This window comes from Epinephelus lanceolatus, chromosome 2 (assembly GCF_041903045.1).
Source record: "Epinephelus lanceolatus isolate andai-2023 chromosome 2, ASM4190304v1, whole genome shotgun sequence".
NCBI classification, from domain to species: domain Eukaryota; kingdom Metazoa; phylum Chordata; class Actinopteri; order Perciformes; family Serranidae; genus Epinephelus; species Epinephelus lanceolatus.
The window spans coordinates 20,404,608-20,428,969 of record NC_135735.1 but is presented as its reverse complement, the minus strand read 5'-3'; the positions used below and the strand labels follow the sequence as shown (position 1 = coordinate 20,428,969).

At 40.4% G+C, this 24,362-nt stretch overlaps 2 protein-coding genes across 3 annotated transcripts; one reads left to right on the top strand and one right to left on the bottom strand.

Annotated features, from left to right (window-relative positions):
- Nucleotides 1-3,008: 3,008 nt before the first annotated feature.
- On the bottom strand, nucleotides 3,009-9,916 carry nae1 (nedd8 activating enzyme E1 subunit 1). The gene is made up of 20 exons (XM_033639849.2): nucleotides 9,800-9,916; nucleotides 9,244-9,347; nucleotides 9,100-9,160; nucleotides 8,978-9,008; nucleotides 8,275-8,346; nucleotides 7,892-7,971; nucleotides 7,419-7,528; nucleotides 7,026-7,135; nucleotides 6,864-6,926; nucleotides 6,670-6,733; nucleotides 6,489-6,580; nucleotides 6,289-6,348; nucleotides 6,010-6,143; nucleotides 5,783-5,858; nucleotides 5,045-5,084; nucleotides 4,389-4,475; nucleotides 4,190-4,282; nucleotides 3,904-4,018; nucleotides 3,764-3,813; nucleotides 3,009-3,651 (listed from the first exon to the last, which is right to left on the bottom strand). The coding sequence occupies exons 1-20, from the start codon at nucleotides 9,847-9,849 to the stop codon at nucleotides 3,542-3,544; spliced, it is 1,602 nt and encodes a 533-aa protein (XP_033495740.1). The 5' UTR covers nucleotides 9,850-9,916; the 3' UTR covers nucleotides 3,009-3,541.
- Nucleotides 9,917-12,045: 2,129 nt separating this feature from the next.
- Nucleotides 12,046-22,172, top strand: ca7 (carbonic anhydrase VII). 2 transcript variants are annotated; one of them, XR_013493349.1, is made up of 8 exons: nucleotides 12,046-12,188; nucleotides 12,856-13,053; nucleotides 15,775-15,893; nucleotides 16,078-16,173; nucleotides 16,617-16,679; nucleotides 16,796-16,951; nucleotides 20,829-21,081; nucleotides 21,428-22,172. XR_013493349.1 is itself a non-coding variant. In XM_033635550.2 (7 exons), the coding sequence occupies exons 1-7, from the start codon at nucleotides 12,152-12,154 to the stop codon at nucleotides 20,946-20,948; spliced, it is 789 nt and encodes a 262-aa protein (XP_033491441.1). In that variant the 5' UTR covers nucleotides 12,046-12,151; the 3' UTR covers nucleotides 20,949-22,172. The 2 variants fall into 2 exon arrangements, 1 of the variants encoding a protein (XP_033491441.1); XM_033635550.2 differs by having other exon boundaries at nucleotides 20,829-22,172.
- Nucleotides 22,173-24,362: the final 2,190 nt, after the last annotated feature.

Below are 24,362 nucleotides of genomic sequence, written 5' to 3'. Positions count from 1 at the left end.
AGCAAGCTAGATAGGCTCACTTTAATGCAAAAATGTGTTCAGCCATCAGGATCTCATTCTCACCACTGATTTGAATTAACCCTCCTAGTTGGCTCCAGACTGTGTTGCTTGCTCAAGAGATCTTGAGACAACCACACAAACATGGTACCGAATGTACTGAGGGTACTGTGTACTGGCTGTGTGTTCTATCAGCCCTGGAATCATGACCTGCGGGCACGTGATAGCCATGCGGCTAACTAAGCAACGACCAGATTGGCACATGTTCTTTGACAGATTCAGAGAAATAAAACACACGTTAGCACAGCATGAAGTGAAGTAGAAAAGAAAAATCGTAATCAAAGGATATAGAACTGATCCATTCGAGATGAATAAATTGATTCAGTGTCTCATGATAAAACTGAAATAAAAGAAATTCCAATCTGCCATTTTCAAAAGTGTCATTAAGTGTTTCATTTCTGTCCATTAGTTCTAAGCAATGAGGCTGCTGCTGACTGAAACATGACACATGTACGAACACTTGCCTAATTACATAATGCAGGCACATTTCCCTTTTTTGTGTACTGCCTGTAACAGGAATATATTTAAATTCGACTTCTCCACCATCAGGTGTTTTGAGAACACAATTTCAGTCATTTTCAAACCCATCACGACCAAATGTACTATCATCTGACCAAGACACAAACATGTTAGTCTGCCTGGTTAGCCCGGCTGCAGGAGAGGACTGTTCGCTGTAGCTGCTAGACTGATTTTGGTGAACAATGACAAAACTACACTGTGTGCCACTTCTGTTGCGTAATATGTTTGACACCAGTCATTTAAGTATCATGTGTTGAGGTACTGTAGGGGGGATGTGAGTTTTCTTTTACGACAAAAGGCTGCTTTCAAACGTCTTTAAATTTCAGTTTATTACAAAACAATAATAATGTGAGACAATGTGGACAATTTGCTCTAAATACTCGACTACTTTTACCATATGAATACTTGCCAAAGAAGAAACAGGGCCCTGCACTAAAAAAGGTTTCCAGAGAAACAGGTCTCTTTTGGACTGTTTGTTTCTACAGTGTGTTATCTCTTGTCAGTAACCATCAACCACCAAGAGTGGGGGGTGTTAGGTTACAGGGAGACACACCAGCCACTGTCAGGACTCTGATAGCGAAACAGAATAACTGAAGCTGTCATGGTGTTTTTAAAAATGGTGAGCACTGAATGTTGTATGTCGGGATGTTGACACAGCTGTATACAAAGTGGCTGGATGCACATTAATCACAATTTGATCTCGTGCCTTGTCGCAGTGTGTCGAAGTCTCATTGTTGGAAAGAAACACAAGATATTAAATGGCATAAAAGTTAACCAAATGATGTTTAGGATTCTGAGCGTGGCTTAAGAGGACAATGGATTACTAACACACAATCTTGAAACAGTAAACTCAACTTTTCCATGTAGGAGACAAAGATCTTCCCTTATAGATGTCTCATGCAACTAAAGGCCACAAGCACACAATGTTCAAATCATGTAAATGTTTAGTTTGTTTTAAACGAAACCCTACTCCCTCAGTGTTATCTTTATTTAAGAGGTGGACACACAGACAGACCTGGGAGAAAGAAGAAAACCCTGGCAGGATTAAAACCATATAGCAGAGGTAATGGTTGCCCTTCTGATAACACTACTTGACTGATCTTGAACCTTCTCTCAGTCTCTTACTTTACAGAGCGGCCTGGTGTGGCCCTAATAAACCTGGCACTGCCGCTACATGATAATCTGAAGAGGCGGTGGGTGGGTGGATGGACACATGATAATCTTTTAGGCAGTAGACGAAATCTTCATTTAGGAAATGGCCAGAGTGCTTCTTGGCACCCTGCTCTATCCTTTCTCAGATGGAGGGTGTGAGTGTGCGTCTGAGGATGTGAGACAGATCGCTGCATGGGGAGAGCTGAGGGGGGGGGATGAGAGGGAAAGATCTGCTGAGGGCAAATTTCCATTCTGCCAAAGTCTGGAGGAAAAAAAACAAATGACAAACTTCACCCTGCCCAAGAGTTACATCACAGTGACCCTCATAATATAATCCTCTCGCAGGACTCTGTGCAGCCTATTAGATCACACTCACTACAAAGACCAGCGTCCTTTTGGTTAATAATTATCACTGTGAGTTTTTAGTTAACATCCAACTGCAGGTTATGTCAATTGCAGTCTGTAACCAATGGTCAGCGTTCAGGAATTGGTCAATGAACAAATAAACTTGGAAGCAAATGTTGATCTGTGAGTAGTGATACATGAAAGGGTGCCCTCTGGTGTTGAGTAAGAATAATGGCGTCAAAATCTACACTGACGACAAGTTTAGGATTTCAATTTAGTAGAATTTAGAAGGGAAAATGCTGTAATAACTGGAACGAATTTGTTTGACTTTGCCCAATACACGCAAAGCTAGAAAAATAAAATCACAAAACCCATCTTAACCTGGGTTGCATGTGAATCCAGCCAAGGGGCAAATCACATAACAGGCCTTTGAAGAAGCTCACATGCTTGTCATCTAACATTTATTCAGGCTAAATGACTGCGTAATCCTTGTTTCAACTATTAAACAAGTCAACAAGTCGAGGTTATTTACTCCTAGTGTTTACCACACCGTAGTTGAGCAGAGGTTCACTTGTGCAAGCCCAAAAGTCAGCGCATGAGGAAGGGCAAATCATTTTGGGGAATACAAAAGCACAAACATCCAGACGATAAACACCAGTTGCTGGACAACAGATCATGAAAAACAGAGTCTGCACACGAGGCCATGCTCCCATGAACATATATTTAACGTAATTACCATAGAGTGGTGGTAATTATATTAAATTAAATTACATATATGTTCATGGGAGCATAGTCTTGTGTGCAGACTCTGTTTTTTCCGTCTTTTACAAATCATTTTTGCGCACTGCAAGAAGTGTGTGCCAAACAATGCCATCTTTGTAATAAAAATAAACAAGTTCAGGTTAAATATTCAATGTTTTTATAACAATGCATGAGAGTTAAACACTACATACAGCATGTTTATTTTTTTCATTTTGACCCAAAAACTTCAACCTTGTTTCAAACACAATACAATAAAGACAGATGTGACTGTAGTATACAAAGTGCTGCTACATTGTGAAGTATCATCCATAAATGTGGAGTTTCACGAATGAAAATACCACATCAAGGTTTGGAATTTGTTCATTTCAGTGCCAGCTTTGTTTATTGGTATCTGCCACACACAAAAAAAAACAGTTTGAAGAACTCCTCTGTGGGTGCTGTCCTGATTTCTCCGCTCTCAGGAACTTCAACAAAGAAGACAAAGCTCTACGATCGATAGTATAAAGAGTCCTGACCTTTGATCTTCTGCACGACAAGCATTTTTAGCGCATGCATTCTGGCAGTTATCCCGTTCGGTTGTGATATAATGCAATCTTTCTTCCTACTTTCAGTTTAGATTTTTAGAAAGCGAGTTGGTAAATGCCTCATTGATGTTGCTGTTTTCTCTGATAGCATGTGTAAGAAAACTCAGGATCAGTAACTGTATTCACAACTGTAATGTAGCAGAGGTCTGTGACATCGCGTTGTAAATGAAAGTGTTGTTGAAGGGCACAAACTGGTGGCTGATGATCTTGATCGCCTCTTGAGCAGCAGATCCTGAAGAAACACCATTGAAACAGAAAAAATAAGCATATTCATTAGCACTGTACATAGGTAGGATATGCTGTGTCTTAGCATCTTAAATCTCTGTAAAGTGCTACTATATTACCTCCCAAAAATGCAGCAACTGTGTGTGGTTCTGCCGCACCATATCGACAGCTGCGGGTTAAAAAAAACAGGTAAAGACAGTTAATAATTTGGCAGTGTTTAACAATACAATCAGTAAACCCAGCAGTGACCATGACTTACAACTCATGGATGTAATCGTCTTTGATGTTGACGTTGAGGCTGTACTCCTGCAGTAGGCTGTTCACGCAGAGCTTCAGTTTGCTGATGTCGTCCTCTACCTGGTAGTTATAAACTCCTGTAAGATGTGGGAAAGATGGAAAAAAGAAATAAGACTCGTACAGCCATTTTATTTCTGTATACTGGCATCAGGAAGAATGATCTACATGTGTTGATGACTTCATTTTATGAAGTTCCATGAGGGTGTTTTACATCTTTAAAGAAAGGTCTGTATAAACCTTGGTCATACCTGGGTAGCGGGAGTGCTGCTGATAGAAGCGATCGACAGCACGAAGCATGAGGTAGAAGACCATCTCGCTATCTGGATTGTCCATGCTTGAGGCTGAGGACACACAGCTATCGTTAACAGGTGAATATACTTTACGCTTATCAAAAGAAAGAACAAGACTGAACAGCTTAATCAGAAAGGAAATTTGTCTCCAACTTACTGATTTCATCTTTATTAACTGAGTCCACACTATATTCCTCAGCCAGAGATCTGCAGCGCACCACCCTCAGAAAGGATGAATTCTTACCTAGACACCGACACAAACACCCACAGTTAGCGATAAACTTATTGTAGGTGCAGGAAAAGTCAAAGGCACAGTCAGAAGAGCACATTATGTTCCACTAATATGCAGACTGAGTTCTTGACTCTAGAAGGGACACAGTGACAGAGTTACAAAACTTAACTGCAGCCATTCTCGGAAAAACACTTTTGAAGTCAGAAAAGGCAACACATGACAGACATGGCGTGTGCTGATAAATTAGTAACAAATGTAACTGATGAATAGATGGCGTGCGGCGGTTTCAATTCACGCATTATGCCGATGTATGTTTATGTGCATGTTTGTCTAACTGTTAACATGGATGATGACAATTTTCAGGCGTTACAGAACTAATTTGAAAATGTACTTACAGAAGTGTGACACGTGCATCTCAGTATGAAATAAATGCCTCTAAAAACTCTATGTAGTATGTAGTATGGGCAGCATATTGTGTTAATCAGGTTAAGATCAGATTTGTATGCATGTAAACCCACTTAATATAACTAAATATTAAAATAGGAGGGTAAGGGCTGTTAATTAAAGGATGGATTACTCACAGAACAGTTTGATGTCCTTTTCAGAGATGCTCTCTGGTGGCTAACAGAAAAAAAGTAATGGAAATCAATTTTAAGTGAGACAATTCACAATTTCAGGGCAAAATCTATTAATGCAATTATAATATTACCGTAAAACGGCTGCATGCAAGACTGACACAAAGGCCACAATTTAACCTTTATTTAACCAGAAAAACCTCTTGAGATTAAAAATCTTTTTTTTCAAAAGTGTCCTGGCCGAGACAGGCAGCACCATAACTTACAGACACATAACACAGAACAAAAAAACAGAATAAAATTGAAGGCAAAGAGTTGGAAACGCTGATTTTCAACTGAAATAACAGCAAATTTTGTTGAAGGTCCCCATAGTTAACCACAAAGTTGCATTCCCAAGTTAGTTAAACTTGTTTGGCTGCAGTTGTAGGATCTAGGACTGTATTTATTTTTTGTAGGTGCTTTTTTGTGGGATGTGTCACATATTTTCTCTAGACCACTATTTATTAAATACATTTCCCTATTTTTACCCTCTTAGCCTTTGACATATGCCACAATGGCAGTATTGTCAAATTGGTTTTAAAGTTGCTGTTGTAATGCATCAAAACAAGTGCTTCCTGGTCACAGCTAATTCATTTGACTTATCAGACATTTATTTTGAGTAGCAATAAATTTATTAAGCCCTATATTGAAGCCCAGACTAACTTAAATACTCTTGTTTGATAACTACATGGGTTAACAACATACCTTTCCAACAGACTGCAATAGACATTCTACGTGCTTAGAAACAGCTGCTGCATCCTGCATGGCCTTTTCCCTGTAACTGAAATAAAACACAAAACTGAACACCAACACAAACCCACATTATTAAATAAAACACTGTTGGACAGAGAGACACGGAACCGAATCCTTTGATCTGAGAACTTTTTAAGTATTTTTCTCTTGCAGCTACCACCCGTATATTCCACACTTACACATTTTGAAGGTTGATGAACTTCTCCGAATCTGCAATCATATCTGGGATGGTTCCCCGTACAGGTAGGCTTCCATTGCCCTCATTGACAGTGAACTCCTTGACCGCTCGCAGCATCACAAAGAAAGATGGGGTCTGGGAAACAAGCACCAACATAAAACATGCCACACATTAAAAAATAATCGGGAAAAAAAAAAGAAAAAAAAAAACTATTTATTTGAAATGGTGATATAACTATGTGTGTTTTCTTAATAGAATGGTCTCAGGAAAAGTCAAAAACCTGCGATGTGATGTTGTTACACTGTTCACTGTTGAAGAGGTCTTCAACAGCACTAGGAATCTGCAGAAACAAGACATTAGAAGAGACTGTTAACTGTGACACTATAAAAACAGACAAACTGTGGGGGTTTAAAAAGTGAGATATGCTGAATGGGACACAAGATAATCGTTAAAAACTCAAGAGTATTTGAGATCTGGCACCTTGGTTGGATTTAATGCAGTATTGACATTCTTAATAGCTTCTTCAAAGTTTTCTTCGTCCTCTGGGACACCATTCTCATTCTTCAGGATCCCTGAAAGAACAAAAAAATCACAGATAAGTTTGGTTACAAGCCAAGTCACTGAACCTACTGGCAAAGACAATCCAGAGGTCCACAGATACCTTCTCGAATAAGCTGTCTGAAGGTCTCTTTCTCCTTGTAATTTTTCGGTGGCTGACAATTGTGCTGTAAGGACAAAAGTAGAGAGTCATTTCATCATACAGTAATGTAGCAAAAGCAGTCAAGCATAGATATCAGTAATGGAGTATTTGTCAGACATCTTGGAACTGGGGAGGTCAGAGAAAATGTGCTGTACCTCACTGAGCCATTTCTCCAGGTGCTTAGCCACAATGATAATCCACGGTGTGTGACTGTGATCCTGCAGATTAAATAAAGAATGGAAAGGAGTACTATCAGTTGTGTAAAGCTGGCACATTTTAAACTGACTAATGTCCATAAAGACCCCAAATACACACACCTTCTTGTCCATGCTGTCGAGGTCGTAGGACTGAATGTGGTTCTTGAACTCAGCAAAAGGCTGGCATAACCTCAGGTCCTCCAAGGCATTGTCTGGGTGGGATTCAATCACTAAAAAGAGAGGTGGTTAAATGTTAAAATACATTTAAAAATTACATATAAACTATGAGCCAGGGTAAATAACAGGCTAATGTAAATACCCATGACTACAGAGAGTAATTAATGGCATGTTATCTATCACAGTGCTGCATCTGCAATTTCATAGGTTGATTAACCACTCTGACCTGAAAGCATCACATATGTACAAATATAACACCAATTAAAAGTTGTTATTTGATGTATTTAAGTTTAATAACAAGAACAGTGGAATCAAAGTAAAATGCTGTTTACTAACCTGTATGCTCCTGCACCACTAGCCTCATGTAGCCAATCAGGCCGTAGGTTTTACAGACTAGAAAAGGTACTGAGGCACTCCACAGGACTGAGCCTAGCCTCAAACATGTGCTGTTGGATTTCAGAAGAAATTTGAAAAGTTGAAATGTTTTCACAAAAGAAGTAAACAATGTCTATACAATTAAAAAAGGTAAAAATCTCTTCGTCAGTTAGAATGAGGGAAAGTACTGCACTTGCAGCTTGTATATACAAATGCTCCTAAAGCATAAACAAGTTCCTTTATCAGATTTTTCAAGCCAAGCCTGGACAGAGTGTGAAATGCTCTGTCCAGGATGGTGTTCTGCACTATGTTTAGATATTTCTTTGAAATGATACAAAGAATTACACTTAAACATACTGTAGATAGCAATATAATTTCTCATTAACTCTTTTATTACAATAAAATGTGAGAGTAAGATGAACTGTATCTCATACCTTTCTGGCAACTGGACACCAATGACTATGGTAAACCTGTGGAAAAACTCAGGATCATTGTCCAGGAGCTTGTCTGGACTCTGCAGGTGTAACAGAATACAATATGCTCTGTTACTATTACAGTCATGATGCTGATCAATATATTTACACAGCATATCTTGTATTCATAGACCTACTTTTATGAAATACAAACTTAACATTTTTGACCCCTCTTGTAGTTCTACTAAATCAGCGCTAAATCTTATGTCCACTGGTTTAATGTGTGTTAATGTGATGTAAATGGTGTTACTGTTATGATAATATCAAAGATTTGTGTGTTCAGTTCCCTCTAAAACATTGTGAAAACATCTGCGGCACTATGTTAAAACTTAAACAACACAAACCTCCTCGACAAAGTTTCCAGAGACATCACTGTTAAGTTCTTGTAGCAGCTCAGTGGCAGCCTGTGCTCTGTTCTGTAGCATAAAAAATAAGGTCAGAGGTCATACAAATATGCAAACACACTGCATTTGTTTCAAATAAGAATTTACAAATGACTTCATGAATAACTAGATGCAGACGCAGGGTAGAATAGGAAATAGAATAGAGGCCCACATCTCTGATAAGCCCTCTGGAGGTGTTGTGGGCCTATCATTGAAAAACCAGTGAAGAAGGGTACCCATCTGATGACCCTATAGCTTTTCCCCTCCTAAACCCCCATCCTCTTCCCCAGCATGGCTCCAACTGTCACTCACAATCGCAAGTATGTGCAACATAAATTGACCAGTTAATCTCCGCCTCAATTTAAGTCGATTAAAAGGAGTTGGGGAGGTAGAGTGTACAGCCCGGTCTGGCAGGGGAGAGTTCAGTCCACACAGATGTCTCTCCTTGGCTCTGCATTCCCTATCAATCTACCTATGCTCTTTCCAACTTTTTTTTATCCGTCCAACCATCACCCTTCGGCTCCCAATCAGAAACCCCCAGGCGGCACTACCACTCCCAGACAGTCTTAAGAATGTGCATCAAGGGATTGTAACATCTAGTCCTAAAATGAATACAGATTGTGTGTCCATACAATATAAATTCATTGGTTTTGGCAAAGCATACCTTTCCAATGCTGTTGTTGCTGAGAAAAAAGCTGCAAGACAAGATCAAGAGGTCAGCCATGAACACACAAGTCAAACTAATACACAGCAATTCAAGCTTAGAGCACAAGACTGCTGTCTTACTTGTTTCCTACATCTTCCCCTGAAACTGTGTGTCCGTCAACAATGGTGAATGCTCCAATACCTGACAAAAAAGACAACAAAGAAATCACTCAGAAAGACGCATTCATCAGCAGCTGCAGCATCATCACAGACACGTCTGTTTACCTGGAAGTACCAAGTTCTTCAGTATCTCTGTCCCAGTTGCTGTGGCGTTGATGAGACAAACATGAGCATTCTCCAGTGACTCCTGACCATGGTCACCCCACAGTCTGAAACACAACATGGACATGTGTTGCCATCTAGTGATACGATTCATACTCAACCGCTGTGAAATCACAGCGAGACACTTTGAAAGAATGACTTAGCCGGTGCTGTGACAGCTTCAGCAGCACTGACAAACCATGTAGTGTTACTCTTGTTTTACCCACAAACACAATGAATATAAATTACGTTAGACATTAGACAAGCTGGTAATTCTGATAGGTAAGCACACACCAGAAAGAAATACAAAGCAACCCATCACATTAACCTTAAAGCTCTTCTACTTGTTAGCTCGCCGAAGCTGTTTTCACTGAAACGAACATAGCAAGCTAACGCTAGCTAACGTTAGCACTCCTGCCTCATTAATGTTTCCGGTGTGACCTCTCAGAGGAAACACGCAGGATATTTATCAAATAAACTGTATGTTCTCTGTGAGACATATGATATAGTTTGAATGTACCTGAGCTGTCTGTCGTATTTCTGTTCTTTGGAGGCTTTGGTGGCTGCCATGGTTTCTTTCCAATGAGTGACATCTACGGACTCATCTTAACTTCCGCAATGACAGATTCGTCACAAATATGCCCGCGTGAACATTCAGATGCGCACTTTCGACACAAAAACTCATCGTGCTGCCCACTTATGAAGCCTTTTGCTGGAATAATGTTATTATTAAATTGTAACTTCAATATTGTGACTGTAATAGGAAAGATACGTTTTTTCTCTGTGCTCTGAATAAATACAGTAAAAGGTGTTAGAGGCGGTGCGTTCACTGACTCCTTGAGGAGCAGGGGCAACAACAATGAAGGGACATCTAACCAAGGATTAAGGTGAAACTGGGAACTTTATGGATTCTTGTGGCAACCAGAGCAGAAATTATGATACATATTCTTCTAAAGTTACATTAATATCCAGAATTTGAGGCATCCATGGCTCATATAGTAGGTGTAATGATAATTTCACCATTAGCACCACATGTGGGGTACATGGTTAGGCTGCAAATACTTTCATGGGCTAATTGATTAAACTGAAGATAATTTTCTCAATCAATCAGTTAAAAATGTCAGTGAACAGTGAAACACTTCCTTTAGCCCAAGGTGGTGTCATCAATGTTTTTTTTTTTTTTTTTTTAAATTTAATTCAATTTAATCTAATTTAATTATTTGTATTGCATTTTATCTAATTTGTTGTTTATTTATTATTTTTGAATTTACTCCAGCAAATTCCTTGTGAGTGAAAACCTACTTGGTATTAAAACTTCTGATTCTGGTTCTGATTTTATCTCATGGATACTTTTAGGGTGATTACTTTCTCACATTCAAAAAGCTGGAATCACAGAATGTTTAACATTTTTGCAAGAAAAATGATTCAAACATTTAGTCATTATTGAAACTATTCGAGGGCGGCACGGTGGTGTGGTGGTTAGCACTCTCGCCTCACAGCAAGAGACTCCGGCTTCCTCCCACAGTCCAAAGACATGCAGATTGGGGACTAGGTTAATTGATAACTCTAAATTGTCCATAGGTGTGAATGGTTGTCTGTCTCTATGTGTCAGCCCTGCAATAGTCTTGCGACCTGTCCAGGGTGTACCCTGCCTCTCGCCCGATGTCAGCTGGGATAGGCTCCAGCCCCCCCGCGACCCTCAAGAGGATGAAGCGGTTAGAAGATGAATGAATGAATGAAACTATTCGTGATTGTTGTCTCAATTGACTGATCAATATAAATCAGATCAACTTTACAGTGCATTTCTTACACAGGGGAAACAGTGCTTTAAATGAGACACTGGCAATAAAACAACAAATACAATAAAAAAGTAAATTATCAAAAAGTGTAAAGTGTGGGATAAAAGACATAAACAGCCCAGAAACAACGATGAACAAATACATTTTCAAAATTGATTTAAAGTTGTAGGCTATTAAAGCAGATCATGTTCAAAGGGGTGTCGCACCAAATTCTGGGCCCTATGCATAGGCATTCTTTTGATTCATGACTCTCTCATGCATCGTCTAAGCTTTTATTTTTTTACAAAGTCAGGTGGCTTTCTTTCCCTTTCCTCTCTTGCTTTCTTTCTTTTCTTTTCCATTTCCCTTTCTTATGTAACAACACGACAGTGCACACCAGCAGCACTGGCAGTCACTCACTTGGCTCTATCTGCATTTACAGAGGAATCCTCATGCAGGGGCGGACTCAATTATTTTGCACCTTTAACAGGTGAGAGAGGCGTGCAGATTTATTCAGCCAATTTTAATTTAGTTATGGCTTTAATTACTTTGAAATTTTTAAAAAAGCAAACAAAAGCAAACTTTTCATTCCAGGCTTTTTGAGGGCCCCCTCCCATTGGGGCCCACAGAGTCATCAGTCCCACTTTTTCCTCCACTACAAAACCCCTGCATGTTCGTTTATGGGATAAATTACACATGAATTTTAATGACACTCTTTATCATAAGAGTATTACATACGCCTATCAGCCATTATTTTATCATAGAAATATACCTCTGGTAATAATTTCGGTAATAAAACCTACTGTAATCATATCTTACTGAAATCATTAAATCTAAAAACAAATGACGTAATGCAGTGACCCTAGACAAGATAAGCTCCAAAACCTCAAGACAGGTGGATTCTGTGCGTGTGTGAGTGCGCGCGCGCGCGCTTGTGGGTGTGCAGGGGCGTGTCAAGACAGGGATAATTGCCCTTCCCCTCCAGCCACCAGATAAACACAGACTGATATCCGTGGCCGTCCTCCACGTGCGCAGCAGAGTGCGGGAGTCCAACGCCGACAGCTTGGTCAGACTTGGATCCACTTACAGGGACAATGCCAGGGAGTCAGTGGGGATATGGAAAACAGGACGGTAAGATCTCACAGGATCCAGGATCCAGACACAACCTCACTGCTCTTCCATTCATAGTGGAGGGAATTAACCTCATATCATCAATAGTTAGGCTATGTGTTGTTTTGTAAAGCTGTGAGGCATTGCGTGCGTTTTTCAAGAGGAGTCGAGGGCAGAGGAGCAAGGCTGTTAATGCAGCTTAGCCATATGCTTAAGGGGATGTCTGCTGTCACCTTTACCTGACTTTCCACCTGATTTGGCCCAGTGGTGTTGAGGAAGAAACACTGCATTGCAACAGTGTCATGCATGGCCGGAAGCCTAATTGTTTTTAACACAAGTTGTTGTGTTAAAAACAATTGAAAAAAGTATTTACTGTGCTGCTTAGTTTGTAAATGACTCTTGACCCTTGAGTGACTTTCACTTTTGAATCTTGGGGTCTTAATTTTGTTCTGATGGTCCCACCTGTAAATTGTTTTGGAAATAGACCTTGATTACTTAGTGATTAATAGTTAAAACTAAGTTTGCTGTGTTAAATAAGAAAGCTTTATTCTCTTACTGTGCCCTATAAAGAAATGAATAGTGAATGAAATGAAATCTGTTTTCTTTTAGTACATTTGATCACAACCAAGTGCAGTACTGGTTGTATTAAATGTTCTGATTCTTGCTCATGGTCTTCTTATATGCTCAGGTCCCTCTGTGTGGCACAAAAGCTTCCCCGTTGCCGAGGGGAGCCGGCAGTCTCCCATTGACATCGTCCCCCAACAGGCTTCACATGATCCCAGCCTGGGTCCGATTGTCCTGAACTATGATCGATGTACCTCCATCAGCATCGCCAACAATGGACACTCTGTTGTTGTGGAGTTTGAGGACTCAGATGACCGTTCAGGTGAGAGAAAGAGGTCTTCTGAAAGCAGAAATTACACCGACAAACGACCAGCAAACCAGTTCAAATATGTTCTGCTTTTAAGTCTGCACAATCCACAGAGGATAAGATCTGCTGAAAGACTATGTGCATTGATATGACATGGGTGTCTTAAGAGATTACTGACAGATAATTTGAGATCTGATGTCAGCCACATGCAGTGGAAATCTGCACTCAAAGTTAACTTTCAATAAACACACACTTGAAAGCTGGGATTACCTTGATTTTTTGAAAAGTGCAAACCATGTGAACATCTGACCTTAATCAGAGGTTGCACATAAGCCTCTGTTTATGCTGCAGGAAAGTAAAGGCAGCAGTTAACTGTATGAGTATCTGTCTGCCGGACAAGAGAAATAATAACCTCAGGTGATCTCAGTAGTTATTATGACCCTATTTGCTTTTATCGCAGGGTGGATCCATGTTAACCACCCTGTCATTAACATGAATGATAAGCTCAGAAATGTGGGGCTGTTTGGCTCAGACAGTTTCCACAGAGCAAGCAAGTAGCTATCACCTGCAGTGATTTATGAAAGAGGAGACCTGCAGGAAAATTAACGCACTTCCTCAGACAGATGCACAATATTAATATTAAGTAATTAAAACTTTTAATGATATATCGCTTTACAGTCTCAAAGATCCGGCTCTGAATGTTAGAATAACAGTCATGTCGGAAGTTAATTATAATTGATGCCTTTTTTTCTGCAGGCAGTCATTAATGTTGGCATAACCAAGGTCGGAATTTACAGCATTATTATCTTTAACCACCTGACTCAGCACATCAGCTATCATACTGTAGATAAAGCAGTTTTCATACCTGCTACTATCACATATTTGTACTTAACAGATTTCCTTTTAACAGATCACATTGTTCCTGTGGACATAGGAGGAGATTTCGTGGGTGGATGCAGGGGACACCTCCCCCCTCAATATGTATCCTCCCAGTAAAAACATGAAGCAGAGGACTTTTACTTTCACAATTAAAGACATATACCTCAAAAATGGCAGAAAATGCACAAATTAGTGTTTAAAAATCACTGTAAAGCAAGAAATTAAGTGTTTGATACTTTGCTTTTGGTTGAGGCCCAAACACCCGTTTCAAATGTGTCCCCCCAGTGTGTGGATATCCCACATCTATACTGTAAGATGGACCAGATAAATGTTTTGCTCTCTGTGCCATTCATGCCTCGCTAAGCTGACCTGGACTGGTGTGTCAGAAGGATGTCAGCAGCATCACAATGAATAACAGTCAGATTAAACTGGTGCTCATATCCAGCAGTGTCAGCCAGTCACAGGCCCTGAAAACAGTCTGTACTATTCTGATAACGGGCTGAACATTATTATGATATATATTAAAGTATGTGTCCACCCTTGTTGGACAGTGGACCTGAATGTAAAGCTAAACCAAGGTAAAAGTAGCTTTAACGTTGCTTTATTTAGCACAGGATTGGTTATTTGTGTCTCAACCTAAAGCTTGTGTCACAAAGCTCTGATGATAGATTTGTTGGTAGAGCAGACGGTTGGTCTGTCTGTTGGAGCTCATGTCTCAGCTTTGAGTTAGAAGTTGAGTATAAACGAGCAGTGTGTAGGATTTGGAGGCATCTAGGGATGAGGATTGCAGATTGCAACCAGCTGAAACTTCCCCCATGTGCCAATCATAAACTCCCAATCAGGATTCCTTCAGTGTTTTTACCAGGAGTCGAATTATCAGCAGAGCCTCTTCCTCTTCAAAACAAACGGACCGGGTGATTTAAACCGGTGAAAACACTGAATGAAGCAGTTTAACATTAAAAGAAATCAGTTTTTTCCAATGCTAAATACAGTAGCTGATGCAAAATCACGAATGACCCTATCTAGAGCCAGTGTTTGGTTTGTCCATTCTGGGCTACTGTAGAAACATGGCAGTGCAACATGGCAGACTCCTTGGATAAGGACTCTCTCCCTATTTAGACATGCTCATTCTAAGGTAGCAAAAACAGCTTCATTCATTCATTTTCTGTAATCGCTTATCCTGTTAGGGGTCGCAGGGGGGCTGGAGCCTATCCCAGCTGACAGTGGGTGAGAGGCGGGGTACACCCTGGACAGGTCACCAGACTATCACAGGGCTGACACATAGAGACAGACAACCATTCACACTCACATTCAAACCTACAGCCAATGTAGAGTCACCAGTTAACCTGCATGTCTTTGGATTGTGGGAGGAAGCTGGAGTACCTGGAGAAAACCCACGCTGACACGGGGTGAACATGCAAACTCCGCACAGAAGGGCTCCCCCACCCCAGGGTTCGAACCAGGAACCCTCTTGCTGTGAAGTAACGATGCTAACAATGCTAGCCACCTAAGGAAAACACAATAAAATTTATTTTCAGGTGATCACACCCTAAAGAAAATATACTTACTATATTTAATTTCTGCCAGTATATCCCTCTAAATCCCACACACTGGACCTTTAAGTATGCTGGGTGTTACCAGGTTGACTCATCCTGCAGTGGTACCCAAGCTGTTTGAGTGATGCTGCACACACGATGCTCTGTGCAGCGTTCTGCTCGAAAGCAGTTTGTCTAGTTTGTCTGACGCCCACAGAGAGTAGGTGTGTGGGTGTGTGTGTGACTGCCAAACCTTTTTTATTTATTCACTTATATATATATATATATTTTTTTTTTCTTCACATCTCCTCATCTTCCACAGTGATCCAGGGAGGCCCTCTTGACAACCCTTACAGGCTGAAACAGTTCCACTTCCACTGGGGCGGAAAAGGCTGCGATGGCTCTGAGCACACTGTTGCAGGAAGGAGCTACGATTCTGAGGTCAGTGTCTGAATACTTCACTGTGTCAGTGTCTAATTACAGAAACACATTTTTGGCTAAGAAAAAAATTACCAGTATTTCCATCTGTGTATGAATGTCTTATGTGACTTGATTTTATTTATTTAACTTTAAAAGCCAGCTCTTTTTCTTTCTGTCGTTCTCTCCTCCTGTTTCTCCCCTCTAGCTTCATTTAGTACACTGGAATGCTGTCAAGTACAAGACGTTTGGGGAGGCGGCAGAAGCTCCGGATGGCCTCGCTGTCCTCGGCATCTTTTTAGAAGTAAGATGTCTCTCTTAAGTGCAATCCCATTTTCTATCCCCGTGCCCCCTCTCTTCTCCATTTTGTATTAGTGTCACAGATTCACAGTTGTTTTTTACTTCACGCTGACAGAAAGAAAGATGTGGGTGGTGATTTTTAAAAGGTTATAGAAGTTGTAAGAGAAGCTAGTGGGAAAAATTCTCAGTCATAAAGCTGCGTACATGATATCTGTTGTGTATATTTGAAAAGCTAGTGCTGTTGACAGTGACTAGAAACATATTTTCTTTATGATATACACTCTGATATTTACTGTAATCTCTCCCTTGACCAGTGTTGTGTTTCTGAAATGTGCCAGCTTCAACAAAAAACAAACATTTCTGATCTTTTGTAGATTATATATGAAAATATAGATTCCCTTCAGGTCTCAAATCAAGTCCAAAAGCAATCTTTGTCTGTTATGCAAGACAGGTGACGACCACAGATGGCTCCACACGATAACAGACGCTCTTTACATGGTGAAGTATAAGGTGAATACTATGACTGTCTCTGGGTTTTATCGCCTGTAATATTCATGTGGTTTATGACCTGCTCTTAGCGTTATTGCAGTAATATAAAAGCTGCTGTCTTTCTGTTTTCCTTACAGGGCAGTGTCACAGATTTCAAAGGTTTCAACCCTAAGTGCCTCCTGCCCAGTAGCCTCCACTACTGGACCTACCTGGGATCACTGACCACACCCCCCCTGCATGAGAGCGTCATCTGGATTGTTGTGCAGGAGCCAATCATGCTGTCTGAAAAACAGGTGTGTGTGTGTGTGTGTGTGTGTGTTGCACTGTTCCTTTGACCACAATACGTGCCAGATTTCCAACACTTAGAACACTGTGGTCGTTATTTATTATTCCAGGTCATGTGGCACGGCCATTCATACACAGCATTAACCCCGATCTAGCTGTTTTAGCTGCGGGCCAGAAGTGGGCAACTCCTCTGTCATAGGATCTATGTTTTCCTTGACGACTACTAGAACTACATCACTGCTTAAAATAAGAAGTATACGAGGCAAACATCTCATATTCATAACGAAAGAAAAAAGGTGCATCAGAGATATTCATATTTGATTAAGACAAATGGACAAAACAGACATATTTTATCGATTCCCAACTCCACATATATGTTCAACTCTCAAGTATTACTGATTGCTTTCATATATTTGTTGTTGTCGATGATATTTTCTCAAATATTGAGCATAGCTCAGCTCACGTCCCAGCTACATCAGCTGATCTCAAACAGCCCAATCAACTGATGGAGCAGCTGACTGATGGAAGGAAGTCAACTGATAGATCACATGATTCCTTTCTATGCAACCAATTGGCAAGTCTCACTCAGGGCACCCTATTTAAACTGCTCTGGCCTGCCTACTGTTTCTGCTTCCTCTGCAAGCCGCTTTGCAACCCAGCGCCTCCTTTTCATGCTGTGTCTGACTTATCAATGTCATTTCTGTTTGTCACTGATGCTGCTCTGGTCTGTTTGTAGGGGGTCTTTGCTGCTGCTCTCCCTGCCTTAGGTTTTCCATGTAGATGCATGGAAGGGCAGGGATGTTTGCTCTCTCTGCCTCAGGCTTTCCTTGTTTGCGCGTGGAAGGGCAGAGAGGTGTGCTCTCTCCACCTTATGTTTTCCACATAGGCGCGTGGAAGAGGCTTTCTGCGCAGGCGTAGGAAAGTTATAGGGGCCCCAGAACAGAGCCATACCGCTAAATGTAATACTGCAAATGGACATAATTTGGTCCTCACTGAAGTTCAGTTTTTAAATATAAAAGAGAACCTGAATTTACTTTTTGATCAAAAAATATACTATGTAGGATTTTCCTAAAAACAGTCTATTGACTCTATACAGAGGTAATCCCTCTCAATCATCACTTATGACTCACTAGTAGTGTGTGGCGGTGTATTTTCCTGCAGAGACTCTGCCCTCTGCCTGTATTTTCTTTTTTTCTGCTTATTTTCTGTGCTTGGGACGTTTATGTGTGTGTAACACCACACCACTCAGGTGAGGTTGAGGCTTTATAAAAAGTTAGCGACCATGTGCCAGATCATAAGCAAATAATAAATAAAGTGAGGCGAAACACCCAACAAAAGTGAATCTGAGGTTGGCTTTTACTTTTACTCTTTCTGTCAAGCGTGTTTACAAACAGCAGCTGACAATCCTGCACAGTATTACTTTAAATAAACACAGTTGTACCAGGGGAAGGACGTTGTATGTTTTAGCTGTAAGTCAGTGGAGCTTAAGGCACTGATGCTACAGTTGATCGGTCAGTTGTGACGTCCATGTTTCCCTGCCTGCATAATGTTAAGCTACATGCTCCACTAGGCTCCAAGGATCCTCCGCCTCCTTTGTTGTCAAATCAAAGTTCAGCATCAGTGGATCAGTATGTCACGTTTGAGTCATGGTGGGCTTTACCTCTGTGCTGTAGCATGTTCAGAAATTTACTGTTTGGCCCCAGTATAATGCTATTTTTATCAAGAGGCAAGCACAAGAGCGAGCATCATTCATGGGGGATGCCTTGTGCAGGGTTGACTTGTTTTTATCCTCCCATCCTTGGACTGAATTTAATCAGAAAGTTTAGGCCTGGTAACCCCAGGTTGCTGACAAGTTAAGCTGAAAAACTGGATGTCTTGCAGCACATGCCTTCCAGGTCCCCCTGTGAGCTGGCCCTATGGCGACTGCTGCCAGCCTCTGGATTATACCCTCCCACTTTGTTGATCTTTGCTAGTCTAGTTCCCCATTTTTAACTCCAGCGATCTACATGAGGAATCAGGGGTTTTAATGACAGCGGCACCTTGGGGTGTAGCCACGAGCGATCCGTCTGTGAACCAATGTGTGTTAGCATAGCTGGGGGTGAGGCGTAAGCTGGGCAACTGGCCCCACAACCTATGCCTCCAGGCCTCAAGCCTTTGATCCCCTCTAGCTGATTATCGTGATGGATGGACAACTGGATGTGTGCAGGGCTTTAATTGAGAAATGCTTGCATGGGGACCCAGCAGGGAAAAGCCCTTATATAACAAGGTATTATTTTGTTTTTCATTTCCCCTCATATTGGTCGACATGGAGCTTAAAGGGAAAAACAAAAAAGAAGGTGGGACGTGTGAGGAAGTTTTATAAAGGAGCATGAGTTAGATAATTAGTCTGGTAACATTCAAAATTTTATGTGAAAAAGTTTCATTATGATACAATATTGTATAGATTGTTTGGACAATGTCACAATGTTTGTTGATATCACAAAGTCTGACATGATATGATTTTGATTTGATTAAATTCAGGGGACAATATGAGACAATATCAGTGTACGTACTCATTGTCTTTTTCTTGGCTATGTGCCATTATCTACCTGGCGCTAGGCTGCTAGCACTGTTTGAATATTTAGGAAGGAGCTGTGCTTGGACGGAAATGGTGACATAAGATAAGACAGGATAAGATAAGATAAGATAATCCCTTATTCGTCCCACAGCAGGAAAATCTGCAACATTACAGCAGTTGAGGGATAGTGCAAACAGGAAGCATCAGTAGAAAAAAATAAAATACAAAGCCATATATAAATACATACACATAAAGTAAGTAAACTGTACAGAAACAAAGAGCAGTGTAATCAGCAAACAGTATAAAAACACAAAGCCATATAATTAGGAAGCATCAAAAGGAAGCAGAATATAATAGACAGACTAAATGGCTGATTTTACTGACCACTATTATTGACAGATGGAAGTATAGATATTGCACAACAATACTGATATTGCACCTGAGTGATTAATTGTAAGCAGTAAAAAATAAAAACAAGTAATAATAAATAGACAGGCTGAGTGGCAGAATTAACATTTACATTTACATTGCATGACATCGATTGTGACATGGGAATTTCAAAATAAAGGCGCATCTTAAAGATGACCATTTATAGATGTTTTCATTTTGCATATATGATATTAAATCTTGGTATTTGATTCAATATATCAATCCAGATCGATGTATTTTGACACCTCTTCTATGTCTGCGTAGCCAAACCTAGAAATAGAGTATCCATCTGTACCATAGACCTTCAATGACATTCATTTTCCGTAAACGCGTATCCTGTTAGGGGTCACGGGGGGGCTGGAGCCTATCCCAGCTGACACTGGGCAAGAGGCAGGGTACACCCTGGACAGGTCATCAGACTATCACAGGGCTGACACATACTGTAGAGACAGACAACCATTCATGTTCACATTCACCTACCACCAATTTGGAGTCACCAGTTAACCTACCCTGCATATCTTTAGACTGAAGTTAGAGAACCTGGAGAAAACCCACGCTGACACAAGAAGAACATGCAAACTCAGCACAGAAGGGCTCCCCTACCCTGGCAACCCTCGTTCTGTGAGGCAACAATGCTTACCACTGCACCACTGTGACACTCTGTCCAAAAATAAAATAGTAGTATTCAGAGAGGGACAAATACATTGTTGGGTTTGGTCTTCTAATGGGATTTGTTGACCATAGCATCCAAAAAAAATCACCACACTTATCCTTTTAACATGCTCACAGTGTGTAGTGTGCAGCTAAAGTTGTGCACAGAGCTTTTTTTAACAAACAAATTCATTTTCTTTGCAAACATATTAAGAGTAAACTCTGTCCATCTGTCTCTCCCGATGCAGCTGGGCAAATTTAGAACGCTTCTGTTCACTGGAGAGGAAGAGGATCAGAGGACACGCATGGAAAACAACTTCAGGCCTCCCCAGCCTCTCAAAGGAAGGAAAGTGCGCTCCTCCAATTAATGTGACCCCAAGAGATCTGCGGGCATAGACAACAAAGGCTCTTTTAGACAAAGCTGAATGCATTACTTTGATTGTACTGTTTTACCTCATGGTAGCTTGTCCTGAGGATTGCTGATTTACTTTGTACAGAAAGGTTCTCATCACTGCCGGCACCTTAAGATGCATGCGTCCCTCTACTGGTCAGAAGCTCCAGGGGCAGACGGAAGAATCAGTTATTGAATGATTAAGGGAAAAATAAAAGGGATGTAGAAAAGAAATACAATATTAACACTGCAGATTTGACTACTGTGTGCTATTTGTTGATATGAGCTATATGTTGATGAAGATTCAAAGGGTGGATGTGTACATGTATCTTTATAGCTGTTCAAGGAAAACAAGTGCTGCTGTGGCAAGCTCTTGTAAGGTGCTATAGAATTTAATATTATATGTGTATGTATCTAGTATGTCTGTTTACCCATGCAGTCTGTTGCTGTTTGCAGACTGACATCACACCGCTCTGCCATCTGCAGATCCATGACTTCGGCCTCCCTACTGATCCCGATTGATCCCATGTTGATCCGGCCTGTTGCTGGTGGATTCCCAGTCCTTGTGGCCATAGATCCTTTCCAGTCCCAACAATCCCAACTGGAGGTCGGATTGGATTAGAGCTGCCTTTGCTTAAACTGCTCTGTTTGGCCATGACATAGGACATGAATGTCTCAGGTCCTTGAGAGCTCAAGAGACGGACTAATATCACCACAAGCAGCTGTTATTTTAAGCAAAAACCTCTTTAAACTAAAGCAGCCCAAACAACAAGCCAATGAATTCAATATTTCAATTAAACTTCAAATCTCTGTCTTTAAACTGCATCCTGCCTCAAGAGTTGTGTTTCCTGGTTCGGTGTTTTTACTATGCAGTAAGTGATGCACACGGTCATTACCAGCTCACCTCTGAAGCTCCACTTGTCAGAGAAGCACATGCACAGTCCAGTATGTACATGCCTGACTGAGTATCTCACTTGAGAGAGTTATTGCAGCTTTGTGTAATGTATGTAGATGGACTTGGATTTTACTACTAGAGACAGATACTGTACAATAAAACGCACACATGGAGAATGGCACCTCTGATTGTTTGTTGATGTGAAAGAACATTCAAATTGTAATTTATGGGTGGTCTGGATATTTTTGTAATGCATTCAAAATCTTCCCATGTTTGCTGAATGAAATAAAATTCAATGTAACTTTGTTTTAAGATGTCTTTTTCTCCCATTTGAAGCCAGACCGACCTTTACAAATACACAGATGCTCTCAACCAAACACTGCACATTTCTGATCTTGTTTATTTCATAGTGTTTCAAAACCAGACAAACGGCAAACGGCAGGTTGCTGACAGACGAGCACAAGCAGACTTGTACACTCATGCGACACAGACGACTGTTTCTCCTCTTGCTAAAAAACATTGTTCACCTTCTTTGTTCCAGCTGCTATAGCTGAACCTTGTACCCAGTACCTACAATATGTTTTTGGACAAAGGAGCCATTCAAGCAAATGTTTAAACTCACTCTCACTGATCAGAAGTAGCAATACTGGGCTCGAGGTAATTAGTAGCCAGGTTTTGGCCTGCAGCGGTGAGGGACAGAAAGAAGGAACGTAGACTGTGATCACGGTCAATTATTTACCAACTGTGTTCACTGAGACTGTTTTATTTGCCCCTTAAATTCAGCATATTAGAGTGTTTGTAGTTAATATCATCAAAAGACTACCCATAGGATGTGACTGTAATGTGGAGTGAGGTTGTTACACCTGGTTGCTTCTATAAATGTGTCTCGGTTTTTAGAATGGTGCAAAGAAAAAACAGTTTCCTTTTCACATTTGGATATAAAAAGGAATTTCTAGGAAACAAATGCCATTTTTTGCCATTCAGTAATGTTCAGTTTCAACAGTAAGGAGTATATAAAAAGTATAATTTGAACTTCTTTCTAAAAACCTTATTTCATTGAAATCTGTGGCTTCAACATGTAGCTACAACATTTGTCCAGCAGATGGCAGGATGGAGGTATATTTGCAGACCAAAAACCTGGATTTTGTATTTTTATATTTGTGGGATTTGGATTAGGTTTACCAAGATAATGACTGTGACAAAAAATAAATAAATAACTGCTTTGGAGATTAGCATTTAATTTGATTTAACAGATTTAAGATCAGTAAAATGCTTCAGAGGCAGGATTGTACACGATATAGAGAATAAGAATAAGGATAGCATCACTAAATCATATTAAGTTTTTAAAGGATGGGGCCAGATGAAACACAAGGAAATCACAGAATACAGATTTGCATGTACATTAAACAAAGTAAGACACAGTTTATTTAAAATTAAGTCTTCTTTTTACTTTATACTGGACTTGTGAGCTTTATTTTTCTCCACAGACACATTTTAATTCAATTTTCAGGTTGTTTACGCAATGAATTTAGCTTGTCCCAATCTTCCAGTAGGTGGCAGCATCCACTGTCTGTTGTATCACATGTACTCCAGACACAAGGTTTGAATTTTAAAAAAGTAAAAATAACCCACAGACAACTGTACAGCAGCTCGGATACATGGAAATGGCTTCATTTGGCAATCACATGCTGTGTTTCATAGAAAATGGCTGACCACAGCAGAAACACACACCCTACATCCAAAGAGACAGCATATTCTCTGCTATCAGTAACACTTGACTTTGCCTTTGTCCGTCCTCCATGCCACTATAAGCATTGTTTGAATCGAGAGGTCACATTACCCCATCTGGTTTCATTTCCATCTAATTGCTGACGGCTGTGGAAAAATTCAGCTTCAGGTTAATGAATCGGGAATGAAAGTGGGTGTGTGTGAAGTATATTTAACACATATACTCAAATAATCTTTCCAAAATAGCATCAGGGAGCTTTATTGAGACCGAGAATACCTGAGCAGGCACATCATCCTCAGCCACAATCGATGTGCCATGTAATATGATATTACAGTCAGGCCTCAGAAATAGAGTCAGTCACACGTATTTTTAGCATCAGGATATCTATACTTGCTTGTTGTAGTGATTTTTCCCAGACACAGCAACATCTGAGCAACTTGTGAAATATAAATCTGCGGGACAAACGAGCAGCAGGAAAAGCTGCTGGACAGGCAGAAGAATTTAGTTTCCCATAAGACGTCTGAATGAGCTACATATTTGTTTAAATGATGAGAAATGTATGAATTATTGAATGGAGGCTGCAGATGCCCTTTACTTTCCCTTTTTAGGTAGCCAATTATTGTTTAATCTAGGCCAAACATGTATATCTGCCCATGTCTACAACCCAAAGGTTTCACAAAATTAAAATCAAACTACTAGTATACTGTATACATAGGCCAGTATCTCAAGCACTCCATTAATTTAACATGTCAAAGTCAATTTAGTTA